Source organism: Equus asinus, chromosome 2 (genome assembly GCF_041296235.1).
Source record: "Equus asinus isolate D_3611 breed Donkey chromosome 2, EquAss-T2T_v2, whole genome shotgun sequence".
Taxonomy (NCBI): domain Eukaryota; kingdom Metazoa; phylum Chordata; class Mammalia; order Perissodactyla; family Equidae; genus Equus; species Equus asinus.
This window is the reverse complement of record NC_091791.1, coordinates 1549717-1565840: the sequence shown is the minus strand read 5'-3', so window position 1 is coordinate 1565840 and position 16124 is coordinate 1549717. Positions and strand designations below refer to the sequence as shown.

Here is a 16124-nt window from a genome sequence, read left to right as displayed (position 1 = left end):
AAATATTTTGGTCCTTTTTTCTTCAAATTTTTTTTGCTCCTTTTCTCTCTTTTTACCTATATGTTAGACCTTTTGTTATTGTCCCACAGATCACTGAGCTTCTGTACATTTTAAAAAGTCATTTTTTCTTCTTCAGGGAAGATAGATAAATGTCTTTAAGTTCATGAATCTCATTTCCTGTTGTCTCCAGTTGGCTCTGAAGACCCTCTAGTAAGTTGTTTTTTCAGATACTAGGACTATTTTCAGTCTCAGAATTTTCTTTTTCTGTCTTTCTTCCTTCCTTCCTTCTTCCCTCCCTCCCTCCTTTCTTTCACTGAGGAAGATCAGCCCTGAGCTAACATCTGCTGCCAATCTTCCTCTTGTTTTTGCTTGAGGAAGATTATCCCTGAGCTAACATCTGTACCAATGCTCTATTTTTTTGTATGCAGGGCACCTCCACAGCGTGGCTGGTGAGCAGAGTAGGTCCGTGCCTGGGATCTGAACCTGCAAACCCAGGCCGCTGAAGAAGAGTGCACGGAACTTTAACCATTTGGCCACAGGGCTGAGCCCTAGATTTTTCCTATTTTAAAAGTAGTTTCTACTTTTTCTGCTGAGAGTCCTTATCTTTTTCGTTTGGTACAAACATGTTTCCTTTCATGTCCTTGGGCATGCTTGTCATCAGTGCTTCCGTTAGTCCGCTCAGGCTGCCATGACGAACCACCACACACTGGGCGGCTTGAACAGGGAAACTGGTTTTCTCATGGCAGCGGCGGGAAGGCCCAGATCAAGCGGTAGCTCATTGGGTTCCTTCTGAGGCCTCCCTCCTTGGTGCGTGGACAGCCACCTTCTCGCTGTGTCCTCACGGGGTCCCCCTCTGTCCTCGCGCACCCCTGGTGTCTCTTCCCCTCCTCATAAGGCCCCCAGTCACATTGAACCAGGGCCACCCTGACAGGCGCGTTTTACCTTAGCCCCTCTCTCCAGGCCCGTCTCCAGACACAGTCGCATCCTGAGGGCCTGTGGGTTAGGGTTCAGCCTGGGAGTTTTGAGGGGCACGTTTCAGCCCGTAACACCGTGAAATTCTGGCCTGCTATTCTGGATTGTCTCAGAGTTGGTCTCCATTTCTTGCTGTTTCTGACATGTGGGTCGCATTTTCCTGTCTCTTCGTCTGTCCAGTAATTTTGGACTGTGTCCCAGACGTTGTCAGAGACATGGTGTGGAGAGTCTGGTTCTGCTGTACTCCTCGGTAGAGAACTGACTTTTCAAACTAAGTGCTTAGGTTGATGGGACTAAGACTCCACGCTCAGTCTGTCTTGCGGTGGGCGGGAGGTGACAGCTCTGCTCCAGTCTTTGAGCCTTTGCTGTGCTGCTCGGAGCCGTCCCGTGCGTGGGAACTGGAGGCCTCTGCAGAGCTGAGAGGCGTCACAGGGCCCCGTGCAGTCTCGTCTTTCTGGAACACCCCCCGTTGCTGCCGTGGCAGCTCTGCAGTCTGCTCTCCAGCCCCCAGGCTGTGAATGTCCGGATGGTTTCTCTCATGGTGTAGCTGCCCTGGGTGCTCTCCGGGGCCTCCCCTCAGGCAGAAACCCACAGGGATCTACGTGGCTCTGGCGCCAGTCGCTTCCTGCAGCTGCAGTCCCCTGTAGCTGTGCCTGCCCTCTGTTGCTCCCCTGCCGACAGGTGGCTTGTGTTTGCCCCCTCCTGGTTGTTCGTGGGAGAATTGATCTGACTGGAGCTGACCGGATGTCACTGGAAGCAGAACCTCTCATGGTGCCATTCGTATGCCTCAGTGTTTGTCTGGAGGCTGCCCTGCATCCTTGACCTGGGACCCTCTCCTTCTCTCACGGAGAATGTGCTACTGTCTGTCTGTGTTACCTCCTCCCTGCCTTTGTGGTGTTTCGTAGGTGTTGCTTTCATATGTGTTACAGATCCAGCAAACACTTTTTAACTGTCGGTATTTATTTATATGTCCTCACGTACTTACCCTTCTGGTGTTCTTCGTTTCTTGACGTTCCGTGCTTCCATCTGGGATGACTCTCCTGGCCTGAGATCTCTCTTTAGTAGTTCATTTAGTCTGCTTGTAATGAATTATTCTAGTTTGGTTTTGTTAAAAGTCATCTTTATTTTTCCATCATTTTTGAAGGCTATTTTGGCTGAGTATAGGAATCTAGTTTTAGGGCTTTGTCTCTACTTAAAAAATATCTTTGAGGCCAGCCTGCTGGTGTAGCAGTTAAGTTCATGTGTTCCACTTTGGCAGCCTGGGATTTGCCAGTTTGGATCCCAGGCGTGGACCTATGCACCACTCCTCTAAGCCATGCTGTGGCAGGCGTCCCACATATAAAGTAGAGGAAGATGGGCACAGATGTTAGCTCAGGGCCAATCTTCCTCAAAAAAAAAATTTATATATATATCTTTATTATCTTCTGGTTTCCATCACCTGTTGAAAAGTCAGCTGTCAGTCTTAATGTTTTTCCTTTAAAAGTAATGTATCTTTTTTCTCTGGCTGCTTTAAAATTTTTCTCTTTGTGTTTAATTTTCAGCAATTTGTCTATGATGTGTCTAGGTGTATTTTTCTTTATATTTACTTTGTTTGGGGTTTACGGAGCTTCCTGAATCTGGTTATTGATAGCTTTAATCAGATTTGGGAAATTCCTGGCTATTGACATTATTTCTTTAGACATTGCTTCTTTCTCCTTCACTTTTTCCTCTCCTGGGACTCTGGTTACATGGATGTTGAGATTTTGATTCTGTCCCTCGTCCCTTGAATACTCTTTTCTCCCCCCAGTCTTTTCTCTCTGTGTTCTGGTTAGTATTGTTTTCTGTTGAGCTGCCTTTGACTTCGCAGATTCTGCCTCCTGCCGTGTCCAGTCTGCTGTGGATTCATCCGGTGGGTTTAGTGGTTTTCAGCTGGACTTGAGATTGTGTGTGAGCAGGAAGATTTTAAATTACTAATTTGTTTCTTTAATTGTTATAGGTTGATTCAGAGTCTCTGTTTCTGTCTGCATCAGTTATGGGATGTCTTCATTTCATCTGCATTTTTGAAGGATGGCTCTGCTGGATTCAGAGAACTTTATTAACGTTTTTTTCTTCAGCACTTTGACTGCCTTGTTCCATTTCCTTCTGGCCGCCGTTGTTTTTGACAGGAAGTCAGCTGTTGTTCCCTGTATGAGACGAGTTGTTTTTCTCTTATTGTTTTTAGGATTATTTCTTTTTCTTTCTCTTTCGGTAGTTTGTGATGTTTCTAAGTGTGAATCCCTTTGACTTATATTACTTGGGGTTTGTTAAGCTTCTTAGATGTATGGATTAATGTTTATCGTCAAATTGAGGGTGTATCTGGCCATGGTTTCCTCAGATATTTTTTCTGACCCTTTCTTTCTCTCCTCTGACTCGTGACGTAGATGTTGGCACACTGGATGTTGTTCCACAGGTCTCTGAGATTCTGTTGTTGTTTTAATCTTTTTTCTCTCGGATCATCAGATTGGATAATTGTTATTTTTCCATCTTCATTCACTTATTGTTTCTTCTGTCATCTCATATCTTCTCTTGAGTTCCTCTAGTGAATTTTTCATCACAGTTTTTGTAATTTTCAACTCTAGAACTGCTATTTGGTTCTTTTTATAATTTCTATTTTTATTGACCTTCTGTGTTTGTTGAGTCATTTTACTGTGTTTAATTATTTAAACATAGTTTTCTTCGTTTCTTTGAATGTATTTGTAATGACTGCTCTGAAGCTTTTGTCTGCTTGGTCCAACGTCTGGGCTTACTTGAAGACAGTTTCTGTTGACTGCCTGTTTCCTGAGTACAAGTCACATTTTTCTTTACTTTGCATGCTTTCTGTTTTTTTTGTTGAAAATAGGCATTTAGGTAATATAGAAACTTTGTGTTAGGATTTCTACCTAACAGCTGTCACTGCTGCTGTTTGTTTTATTTTGTAGCTAGCCTGTCTCCTCTGCAGAGTGTTTTTAAAAGCAAATCTCAGATATCTGTCATATTATTTTACCCAAAATTCTCAATAGGATCTTTCATTTTTTGATGTGCAAACAGCTCGTCCCCTCGCCTCCTGGTTTTCATCCCACAGAAGGGTGTTGAAGTGCTGCTTGTTTCTCTTCTCCCTTGCAGGGAACGTGACGACACTGAAAGCGCTGAACTTGAGGCATTGCCCTCTGGAATTCCCCCCTCCGCTGACTGTGCAGAAGGGGCTGGTGGCCATCCTGTCCTTCCTGCGGACGTGTGCAGCAGAGCACTCCTCCTCCCAGGATGTAACTTCTCGAGGTTTGTGGGACAATTACTGTGATGAACCGCGTTAAAACCAAAGCCAGTACTTCATAAAATCAGATCCCTAGGAAGCCTGTCTCCCTTTGATAATGTCATGAGGAACACGGGAGCCTCGAGTGTCCTCGGCTGGACCCCCACACAGCAGTGTGTTCATATCTCCGTCCTGACTGCCCAGAGCTGTGTCTTTTCCTGATTCTGTGCTCATGGGTTTGCCTCCTCAGTGCTCCTTGTAGAGCTTGTCTAGGGTCAATTTTGGTAAAAGTTCCTTGGGATCCATCAGGTGAAACAGACCTCACCGCTGAGCCACCATCAGGCCACTGCTTCAGGAGCTACTCAGTCCGTTAGACAACTGTGTAACAATAAGCACACGGAAATGTCCTGAGGCGGGAACAAGAGACCAGCATGAGAATGGGCTGTGTCAGCGTGGTGGTCTAGTCACTTTTTGTGAGTACTCACTAAACAATTCCATGTTTTCATCATGTTGATGAAACAGATCCAACCTGATGTTCTGCAATGCTCATGATTAATCTGATCTTGAATAAGTGCTGTGGTTACACTCAGACAAAATAAACTGGTGATAAAGGAGAATCATAATGAATGCTCACCAAAAAAGTAAGAGTTCTGAAAATCAACTTCAGAATATCTAAATTTTGCTATTTAAAACATTGCTTCTATAATTAAGAAAATGCATAAATTTGAAACAATTAGCCAAGGTGGTCATATATGTGCTATAATAGAAATGTGTAAATAATTAGGTCTGTCTCAGAAGGTGTGAGGGACGTCCAAAGTGATCGGGAAGTGATGCCGTGTTTAATTAACCTTTATCCCAAGTCCAAACAGGTGGCTCTGAAATGTGTGATGTACACTGTGGTTGTGTTTGTGACGTGTCTGAGTTTGGCTCCCCCAGAAGCAGCTCCTGAGACAGGATCGAAGGGCCAGTGGCTGATTTAGGAGGTGATCCCAGGACACACTGAGGAGGCACGGGGGAGTGAGACGGGGAAGGAGAGGACGCCAGCAGAGGTGAGGGACCAGGCAGGTACGCCCCAGACACTAGTGCTTTGTCCTGATGCCGGGGGCTCTGAGAAGCAGGTGAAGCCCCTCTGGGCCTCACCTGGTCACATTGAGCCTCGCAGGCCCTGCACAGACTTATTGGGTCAGGACCTGCATTTCACAGGGTCCCCAGGGCGCGCTGATTTTTGTGGAAAGCTAGTGCTGAACACAGGCCCGGGGGTCACTCCGCCACAGGGCGAGGGAGTGGGGCCTGCCTGCTCCAGCACCAGCACTGCTTGGTGGAATGGAGGGCTTCTCCTGGGGGTAGGCACATGGTTCCCCAGCCCTGCAGGCCTGCCTTCATGTGCCAGAGGAAATGCCCGAGCTCAAAGATACAGGTGCTGGTCGGAGGTGAGGCCAGCCAGCGCTGCAACGGTGAGGGCCAAGGGCATGTGCTGGGTGCCAGTGGTCTGCTCCAGGTGGTCTGTTTTGTCCACTTGACCTATTATCTTGAATCTTGAATTTTCTCGTTTACTAAAGAATGTACGAGGTTTATCTGTTAATTACAGCTCAGAATCCAATGCCATCGCAGAAAGGATGCCAAGGTTCTGAGTCTCTATTTCGAGTCTGAACCCAAAGCCAAAAAGGAGGCCATGTCATCGTAACCTGTGACCTAATTTTGTCTTGGGGATGGTCCAGGAGGTGGGGGTTGCTCGTCCTAGGCAGACGCATTGATGAGGGGACCTTTGAGTGTAGTCCTAAAGGCAAGAATGTTTCTGGCAGAGGGGCCAGCAGGTTGAGAGACTCTCAGCTGGGAACCAGGTGCTACATTTTAGGAGCAGGCCATAGGCCTGGGTCAGAGCAGTGACGGGGGAGCCAGGGATGGGGTCAGCCAGCTGTTGGCAGAGGACCCCTGGGCCGTGGCCAGGACGTGAGTTTCCCCAAGTGAGATGGGAAGTAAGCAGAGGAGGGAAGGATTTGGTTCTTTAGAAGATCTGTCTAGCTGCTTGTTCAAAGGCATCATCCGAGGCAGGAGGAGGCAGGGCTGGGCGAGGAGGAGGTGGATGGAGAGACAGGGCCAGGGAAGGGGAGGGGAAAGGGGAGGGAGAGGCAGGGCTGGGGGAGGGGAGGGGAAAGGGGAGGGAGAGGCAGGGCTGGGGGAGGGGAGGGGAAAGGGGAGGGAGAGGCAGGGCTGGGGGAGGGGGAGAGGGATGGAGAGGCAGGGCTGGGGAAGGGGAGGGAGAGGCAGGGCTGGGGGAGGGGGAGGTGGAGGGAGAGGCAGGGCTAGGGGAGGGAGAGGTGGATGGAGAGGCAGGGCCGGGGAAGGGGAGGGGAAAGGGGAGGGAGAGGCAGGGCTGGGGGAGGGGGAGGTGGAGGGAGAGGCAGGGCTGGGGGAGGGGAGGGGAAAGGGGAGGGAGAGGCAGGGCTGGGGGAGGGGGAGAGGGAGGCGAGGCAGGTGAGATACGTGCCCTTTGGAGGTGGAGCTGGCAGCCTCACTGGTGGACGGGATGTTGGGACGGAGGGACAGAGACAGTCTAGGAGGACTCGGGGCCCTGACTTGAGCAGTTGAGTGGATGGTGGGGCCTTGCTCAGAGAGGGGCTGCCCTGGTGCAGAACCAGCTGGCTGATACGGGCGCCCTGGTGGCCATGCGGACTCTGGATGCTGACTGTGTGCACAGCAGAGATGAGGTGGTGAGCAGCCTTCTTGGCCGTCAGAGCCTGGAATCCAGTGAAATGGGAGAGAGGGGCTTGCAATGTAGATGAGGTGTCATGGGTGCTACATGTCCCATGAAGGGAGGGCTGGAGGACATTGTCTGGAGGGCCGTGTGGGGGCTTCAGTCAGAACCGGGGGCCCTCGGACAGTGGGAAGTGGACAGAGGAGGAAGAGCAGCAGAGGGACAGAGAGGGGCCTCAGTGGAGATGGGGCAGACCCAGGGGGGTGATGCTGCACGGGCCTGGGAGGCGTGTTGGGGGGTAGATGGTGGGGGAGGAGGGAGGTGGGGGCAAGTGGTGAGGCAGGTGGGGGCACACATGTGGAGGAGGTGGGGGCAAATGCACTGGCATCAGATGCTGCCTAAAAGTCCTGTAAATGAGGACAGAAAAGGAAAGTAGCCATTGGACTAATGCCCTGGAGGTGCCTGGCAGGAAACTGGGGGTCGGTGAGCCTGTGGGATGGCTGAGGAGAGACAAGAAGTGAGGGCATGGACACAGCAACTGCTGGGCTGTGTGAGGTCAGAATGGGCAGAACCTTGGGGCAGCAGCTCGGGGGCTGGGATGCAGGGGGCACGAGGAAACACAGGCAGACCCCAACACAAGAACGATCGCAAGACGGTCTGTGCTCTTCAAGAGAGGGAACGGTGAGGGAGTGTTCCCATTGAAAGAGGCTAGGGAATCAGGAAACAGAGTGTGCTCCATCCAGATTGGATCCTGGGCCAGGAATGAGTGACAGAGGACATTATTGGGACAGTTGGCAGATGTGAGTAAGGTCTGCAGGTTTGATAACAGAAGCTGTCAGTGTCACGGTCCTGGTTTTGGTGGCTGGACTGTGGTTTTGTGCTGTGTGTTCTTGATCTGAGGGTAAGGGGCCTGACATCTGAACATCGCTCGCAGACGTTTTAGAAAAGAACACTGCTAGACATGCAGACACAGGGTGAGAGAGGGGAGAGAGGGCACTCGGGGCAGGGCGCTAAAGCTGTGGCACAGGCGGGGCTCCGACTTCTCTGTGCTGTTCTTGCAAAATAAAAGTTAAAGATACATCAAGTAATTGGTCAAAAGTAAGTATTTCTTGACTCTTTTTTCATGTATTAATGTTTTTTGTGCTATGTAGGGTGAATTTTCAGCAGTTATGTACATTTTTTACATTTTGCCCTTTTGCTTGACTTTAAAAACGAGTTTTGCTGGCATTTCCAGTCCTCTTGTTTGGCGATATGTCCGTGAGTTTCAGTTTGGCTCTGGCTCTCAGTTGAGTGTCTGCAAGCAAATTGGTCAGATATGCTTATTTCTAGTCACTTGTACTTTGGGGGACTTTTACAATTCCTTAGGACTTTTAAAAGCATATCTTTGCCCATTTTGTAAACTATTTTTCTTCAAAGACACCGGCTGGAGCGTGTAGCGGTGGAGAGCATGTAGCCATCAGGAGCGCACTGTCCTGTGCCGTGTCTGGTATGGCGCCAGCTCGGGTCACACTCGGTGGTGGTACAGAAGAGCCCGGGCCCTGGGGTGGTGCTGGGCGTGTGCAGTAAGGACGCCATTTAACACCAGAGCTGTCACCTGTCTCATGTTGCGAGCGCTCCTCCCTGACGTTGTGTCTAGAGAAAAGCTTTTGCTTAAAAGAAAAATTGCAAACCACTGACACTGAAAAACATTTTTTAGAATTTAATATTTTAATGTGTAATTAACATTAAGATTATCAACATTCTTTCTCATCATCTTTCAACCTCATTGCAATTTTCATTTGTTTTTTTACAAAGAAGGCTGCATTGGTTGAAATATATAGATGTGTAATTGACTGGAAAAAAGGTAGAAAGTAGCTAAATAAATTAGGCTTGGAGGGCTGAAAATGAATTCGCTTTTTACAAGAAGGAACGTGCAGTGGGCAAAGCTGTATGAAATTTGCTGAAGAACACACAGGGCCCACAAGTCTGGAGTGCGTGGCAAGGATGCCGTGCCCAGTGTGGTGGGCGTGCCCCGCCCTGTGAGTGGTCCCAATCTGTGTCCTGCTGGAGCAGAGGCCTCATCGGGTCAGGAGGCACCACAGCTCCAACGCCTGGTCTGGGACCCGGCACAAATAGTGGATGAATGCGTTTCAGGGCAGTTTTCTCTCAAATAATTTACCTAGAGCCAAAAATAAAAGTGTTTAGTCAACAAAAGCATTGCCAAACAAAAACAACAGGTACATGGGCAAAAAATCAATTAGAATAAAGATACTAAAAGACCTGGGGGAAGCAGAAAAGTATCTTGATTTATATGGATTTGTATGGAGTGTGAGGGCCTAGGGCAGAGGGAGCCGGTCACCCCCACCCCCCACCCCAGGCCTTCCCTGCAGAGGGAGCTGGTCACCCCCACCCCCACCCCAGGCCTTCCCTGCGGAGGGAGCCGGTCGCCCCCAGCCCACCCCCACCCCAGGTCTTCCCTGCGGAGGGAGCTGGTCACCCCCACCCCAGCCCCACCCCAGGCCTTCCCTGCGGAGGGAGCTGGTCACCCCCACCCCAAGTCTTCCCTGCGGAGGGAGCTGGTCACCGGGTTTGTTTGAGTCTCTGAGTCTCAGGGGCCGTGTCAGAGCACAGTGCACTAACACAGCATTTTTTCTGCTAGCAATTTCACAAGTTAAAAAGATGAACGTAAGTGAGCTGCCTCATCCCTTGTTGGATTTATCCGAAGACCGTGTGCCTGACAGGGAAGCCATTACCTCTCAGGATGGAAAGGGGACCACGTTGAAAGAAAAGGCAGACTTTTTCCCGCCTGTTGAAAAACTAGACCTGACTGAGCTCAGAAAGTCCACCGACTCCTCGGAAGACTGGCCGAGTGAGGAGGAGATCAGGCGCTTCTGGAAGCTGCGGCAGGAGATTGTGGAGAACGAACAAGCAGAAGTTCTTGAAAACCAGCTCTTACCAATGGAATTGCCTCCCAACCTCAAGGCAGCGTTGAACACCAGGGAGAAAGAGCGTTCCAGCCGAAGACACGCTTTCAGGTACGATTTGAAAGGAAAGGTGCATTTTCTTGATCTTCGCAAAGTTGTGATTTTTTTTTAAAACATCAGGTAGATGTGTGCCTGCATTGCCATCAGTTATTATGTAGCGGATGCCAGCCCTGGTTCAGGGTTGAAGTTACCCAGAACACAGCCTCCAAGGAGGAGCTTACCCCAGAGAAAAACTCAACTCGTGTGTGTGTGTGGTGTGTGTGATGTGCACGCACATGTGGATGAACACGTAAAGAGAGAGAGAGAGAATGTGGTCAAACAAAATGTGAATGTAGATCATACATTCGACGGGGTGGGTATCATGCCGTGGGGACAGAAATTGGCTCTTAGCGGTTACTCTGGTTTGTGGCGCCGCACGGCTTGCCCTGCGGCGGCAGAGCACGTGTGCGGGGCGCCTGTGGTGGTGAGACTGTGGGGCAGCCGGGAGAAGTGAGTGTGACAGGGCCGTGTCCAGGGCCAAGTGGAGAACACTCAGGTGTCTGCTGCACTGTTCTCTCACCTGTTCTGTAAGTTTGAAAATTTTCAAAATAAACATATGTTAACATATCATAGCCGATTGTAACCTTGAAGAGCTGGGAGCCTGCAGTGTGGTTCGCGGTGCAGCCTGGCGTCGCCTCTGAGGCTGCCGTGATGTCCTCAGTCCACAGTCGTACATCTAAGGACAGGAATGTTCTAAGGCCACTGCTATTTAGGAACCTCTTCCTCCCTCCCTCCATTCATTCTCTTAATTCTCTCGTGGACAAGGATGATTTATCCGAATAGCTTATGGTCAGCCTTTTCAGGGCACTTGACAGTTTCGTCCTGTCTTTCAGATTTAGATCTGGCTCATGGCCTTTGGGGGTCCGATTGGTGGCCTGGAGGTGGGAATGGAGGGCTGGCACCGTGAGGCTGGGGCCCCACACGCGGCCCCCAGCCCTGCCCTGCACTTGCTGGCCCGGCAGTGGCCCAGGGGGCCGATTTCCTGGCCACTGTGTCTGTAGCCGTCAGTTGTTCCACTGTGCACCCTCCATGTTCTGGGTGTTTGTTCTCTAACCCTGTCCTGCAGGTGTGAGTGTTCCTTGCAGGGTTTTGTTCGACATTCGGCTAAAAAGCTTGTGTAATTCTAGAAGGAAGACCCCCTCCTTCAGGAGCATCCTGCCTGCCCTCCCGTTGTCGCACCAGGCAGTGATTGGGGCAAGGAGGCTGGAGGAGAGCCGGGCTGCGGCCCTCCGGGAGCTCAGGGAGAAGCACGCCCTGATGGAGCAGCGGAGAAGGTGAGCTCTGGTGCCACAGCCGCTGGCTGGGGTCGGGGGTAGGCTTGGATGCGGGGCTCAGTGCCCGGCTGAGCGGGGTCTGCTTTTTGCTTCGTCTGGATGGTGGCCTGCTGCTTCTTGTCGGGTTTGCGGCACCTGGTGTGCGTGAGGCCGTTCTGGGCGGGCGTGGGCACGGCCGCACAGGCCATTCCTTCTCATCCACCTTCCTGCTCTCGTGTTTCCTCTGATTTCTTGTTCTTCCTTTATCCGCCCTCCTCTCCCTTCAATCACCTGGCTTACAGGTCTGTTCTAAGGAAAGTTATTTAAAAATAACACGCTCGTCAATAAAGTTCACTCTTGCCCCTGCCTCGTTGGGCCTGTTGCTGGCTGTGGTCGACCCTCTCCTCACTGTCTCTGTCCTCCAGCTCTGCCGACCGCCCATCTCTGCTGTGCTCTGGGCCCCAGGAGGTCAGTCAGCATGGACAGTGTCCACAGTACCCCGTTGGCCCTCACCTTCTGGTTGGGTTTGGCCAGTGGGGCCCCAGCCGGAGGTGGGAGAGAAGGGGCAGAGGGAGGGCAGAGTCTTTACTCCCCCGCCCCTCCCCACGAGGGCTGCCCGGTGCTGGCGGAGTCCCTCACATTGTGGCTCTATGATTTCCTCTCCTGGTGCTGGCAACCATTCCTCCCCTCCCCCAGTCCTGGGGGCTGGGAGGGGCTACAGCCTGATATTCCCAGCAGGCCCTGCACTGCCCTCCCCTGTGAATAGTCCCTTTGTAAATAAACCCTCCTGAGATCATCCCACATGAACGTGTTTTCTCTTGGGACCCTGGCAGATGCAGACTGTCCACAGAACACGTGTTTTTGCTGTCCACTGCTTATCCCCTCGACCCCAAGACAGACTTGTCCAGTCGAGTTTCTTTCCCTTCAGTGGAAGGATGGGTGATGTTAGACCCTCAGAGCTGGTCCGGCACGCCATGTCTCCTGGCTCTGCCTGTCTCCTGGTGTCATGTTCTGGGACTGGCCCCATGGCCCTGCCCTGCGCAACTCTTTAGACAAGTGCTTCCGCCTCCACGGCTGTGCTGCTCCTCGCATTCACATGTGCGTCCCGCTCTCCCTCCACTGCCACCTTCCCCTCCATCTTGGCCAGGCCCCCGATCGGGGCGATGCAGGGAGAGGTGGCACAGGTGGGCGCCTGGCTGGGGGTGGACACTCGGAGCAGCCCAGGCCGCTGCAGGTGCAGCAGGCAGGAGCGCGCATCCTCATACGGCGCAGTCAGGCCCTGTGGTGCTCGGGATGCTGCACACCTTCACTGCAGGAAGCTCTTGATACAAAGGGCAGGCGCGAGCTGTCTCCTTAGTTTCTCTGCCTGGGACCCTGAGACGTCGTTCTGTGGCCTCCTTGGTGACAGCTTGCGGAGTCCTGTGCCGTGGCTTCCTCTCCCATCACAGCCCCTGGACCCTGGTCCTGCCCCTGGTTATCTGTGCACCTGTAGCTCCCAAGAACTTCACCCCATGCCTCTCAAGGAGTGGGAGTGGGTCCCTCCTGTCCCCTTTCACCACGAGGTGGTGGAGACTGAGATGGAGCCTTGTGCCCAGGAGCACAGCCCAGGGTGACGTGTCACCAAGTCATGACTCCACGTGAGGAGTGCTGGGTGGAGGAGAACGGGGGCACGAGCTCGGCTTGGGGCTGGGGGCTCAGGAACCAGCCAGGCAGGGCAGGAAGCAGTTCGCAGGTGAGGAGTCCTCTGCAGAGGTGCGGAGGAGGCCAGCTGGCCCTCATGGGGCTCTGAAATAGCAACACACAGCTGCCAGAAACAGCAAAGCCTATGGGTCAGGGTAGGAGCCTGGGGAGGATGGAGCCAAGTTCCGCGGCGCCTAAAAGTCCCGCATCCCGTAGCGCTGAGGGCAGGATGGAGGCCCCCCGCAGCAAGGCGGCCGGCACAGCCAGGTGGGCCCGGGACTGTGGCCCTGAGGGTGGAAGAGCCCAGGGCTGGAGAGGCCAGGGCGAGTCTTGGATGGCGGCCAAGGATCTGGGCCAAGGACGGAGCTGTCAGCTGAGCGGGGAGATGAGGGGGCCAGACTTGGGGGCGGGATGGGGAGGGGTGCTGACTACAGAAATCTAACGGAAGATCCAGGCGTTGACTCAAACAGCCAGGTGGAGACCTGGACTGGAAAGGTGGCTTCCAGAACCCAGAGTGCATGGTGGGTGGAGCCCTGGGCCCCTGGAGGATTCACAGGGACCTCACCCCATCCCCAAAGCCATAACCACAGCCACACGTTCCATTGAGGAATTCCGCAAGCATTATGGTGCCAGAGCCTGGCCCAGCCTCAACACTGTGGGCAGAGCATCCCCTCATGTATTGCTGCAGGGGGCTGACCATGCGGCGGGTGAGACGGTGCCCATGGTGTAACAATGCCACAGGAGGGGGTGCCCTCGTACAGCGATGCCACAGGAGGGGGTGCCCGCGCGTGGTGATGCCACAGGAGGGGGTGCCCGCATGCGGCGATGCCACAGGAGGGGGTGCCCTCGTGCAGCGATGCCACAGGAGGGGGTGCCCACGCGTGGTGATGCCACAGGAGGAGGGTGGGAAGACGGGACACTCGCTCTCTAAAGTGAAATGCAAGTTTCTGGAAGGAAGTTGGCCCGTCAGTGATGCTCTTTCAGACCTGACGTAGACCATGGATGCTGAGGGCCTGGTGCCCCAGCTCTGGCCACAGCCCCAGCCCAGCCGCCTCCTGATGCCTCACCCAGTGGGGCTCGAGGAGGGCTGCCTTGCCCCACCCCCCACAGAGAGCCTTGGGCCAGGATCCGAGTACCCAGCTCTGCCCAAACATGCTCATCGGAACCTGCCCTCAGTGTTCTTGTGTCCAGCTGGCGTCTCCCCTCTGGACGCAGGGACCAGGGGTGAAGGGCTTTTGTGGGAAGCTTTATGAGCAGCAGTGAAGTCCTCGTGAGCTCTGCTTGAAGCTGCTGCTGACTGTGACAGTGACACTGTGACGTGTTTTCCCCAGGGATAGGAGAGTGCTGCAGGAGTGGAGAGAGCACACCCAGCTGATGAAGAGGAAGAAGGAGGAGCTGAGCGAGCTCCTGCCCCCACAGAGGACGCTGGTATGCGGGTGGGCGGGGGCCTAACAGCAGTGGGACCACGGTGTGGACAGCTCCACGGAGGACACCGTGCTCACGAGTCCTGTTCAGTCACGTGGGGCAGAGGGGTCTGCAGATGCCCCTGCTTCCTGAAGTAAGAGGCTGCGACCCAGAGAGTCAGCAATCTGCCTGCAGACCGACGTGTGACTGTGGGGCTGGTGGGACCTCCATAGATGGGAGGGTCTGTGTCTGCACCCTCGACCACCACCTCTCTGCCTTCTGACCGGTGTTTCCTTTCTATCTGAGGAGTCAGGTCTCCCATGAGGAAGGCGGGACGGGGTGGGAGAAACTGAGGAAGCAAACACCTGGAGTTGAGGTGCCACAGGGTCTCCTTGCCCTTGGTCTCAGCCCTGGGAGGCTGGTCACCTTGGAAGCCATGAAGCAGTGGCTCAGCGGCCTGTCCCCTCCGTTCCCAAGGATGGTGGCAAACACTGGGGTCACCAGCTCCCCCGTTGTGTGGTGCACAGGTTGACCTGAGGGTAGCCCCTTTTCCCTTTTTCCTCCTGAACCGTCTAGGGGTCTCAGCCCAGACAGGCACGGAGGCCTGGACCGCACCTGCTGGCCTGTGCCCTGGGAGCAGTGGGCAGGGTGCCTTTGAACTTGGTCACCATGGTTTCTCAGTTCTGTGAGGAAATGTTCACTGTGTGTGACCCCACAAGGCCGGGGATTGCCTCTAGGCCCCCGAAGTGGGGGAAGGCACCCTGAGCCACGGGGCCTCCATCTCACAGCAGGGTGAGCAGGTGGGTAGGCAGCCACTTGGACAGCCCAGGGGTCTGTTTTTCTTGTAACTTTATTTTGAACTAACTTTAAATTTAGAGAAAGGTTGCCGAGAGCGCGTGGTCTCCGTGTGCCCCTGCCCAGCTCGCCTGTGTTCACATCTTCCGCCACCACAGACGTGCTCGGGCCCGGGCCTGACAGTGGGATGGTGCTGTGACGACAGGAACGCTGGACTCACCATGTTCTCACTGACGTCCTTCTTTGCTCCAGGGTCCCCAGCGCTTGGCTGCCATGTCCCCACAGTGTCCCGCAGGCTGTCCACCCTGGCCTTGCAGTTTTGACGTGTACTGACCAGTTATTTTGTCGGCCGTCTCATTCATCTCAGTTACTTGTCTGATGCTTCTCACGATCGGGCTGAGGTCTTGCATTCAGGGCTGGAAGAGCACAGAAGTGAAGCCGCGTCTGTCTGTGTAGCACATCACGGGATGTGGCGTCGGCGGACCTTGGTCCCTCCCTGGAGAGGCGCCGTCTTCGCCCCGAGGCTGGTGCATCCCTTGGGAGGACGCTGGGATGTGCAGTTGCTGCTTCTCGCATGCTTGTGCCTGCTTCTTAGCCTCCTGAGGTCCGTCTCCTATCGGGAATCTTTGTGATCGAATTCTTCTGCCACCTAACACTTCCCAAGTTGCCTTTGTCCGTCCAAATGAGGAGTGGTTTGTTAACTTTGAAAACAAAAGAGGGACCATATAGTCCTAGTGGAAGGTCATGGTGGGACGCCCTGATTTCCAGCATTGGAAACCTTCCAATTCAGGTGCGGTTGGAGTCACTGGGCCCTGCCTGCTGGCTGAGGTTGCCTGCCCAGTTCTGGCCTGCTGTGATAGCCCCCCAGCCCCCGGCCTGGCTGGGCTTCGCTCGGCCGCCAGGTCCTCAGAGTGACAGGTGAGAGGGCCCCTGGGACTGTGGCCTTTCCCACGGGATCTGTTCGTTCACGTGACACGTGGTTCTGACTAGAGAAATCTGTCTAGGGGGACAGAATTAGAATGGCTTGTTCTCCTAAAGGTGTTCCAGACCCTGAAGCTGTCTTCTCTGCGAGCTTT

At 53.4% G+C, this 16124-nt stretch overlaps 1 protein-coding gene across 3 annotated transcripts in view; it reads left to right on the top strand.

Annotated features, from left to right (window-relative positions):
• LRRC27 (leucine rich repeat containing 27) overlaps positions 1-16124 on the top strand; it is a 43229-nt gene that overhangs the window by 12116 nt on the left and 14989 nt on the right. For 2 of the 3 annotated variants that reach the window (XM_014856842.3, XM_014856843.3), the window contains exons 5-8: positions 4093-4245; positions 9553-9928; positions 11044-11190; positions 14181-14277. In XM_014856842.3, coding sequence (XP_014712328.3) covers positions 4093-4245; positions 9553-9928; positions 11044-11190; positions 14181-14277 — 773 coding nt within the window. Of the gene's footprint in view, positions 1-4092; positions 4246-9552; positions 9929-11043; positions 11191-14180; positions 14278-15300; positions 15967-16124 lie in introns of all 3 variants that reach the window. The other variant, XR_011506907.1, reaches the window with a different exon arrangement.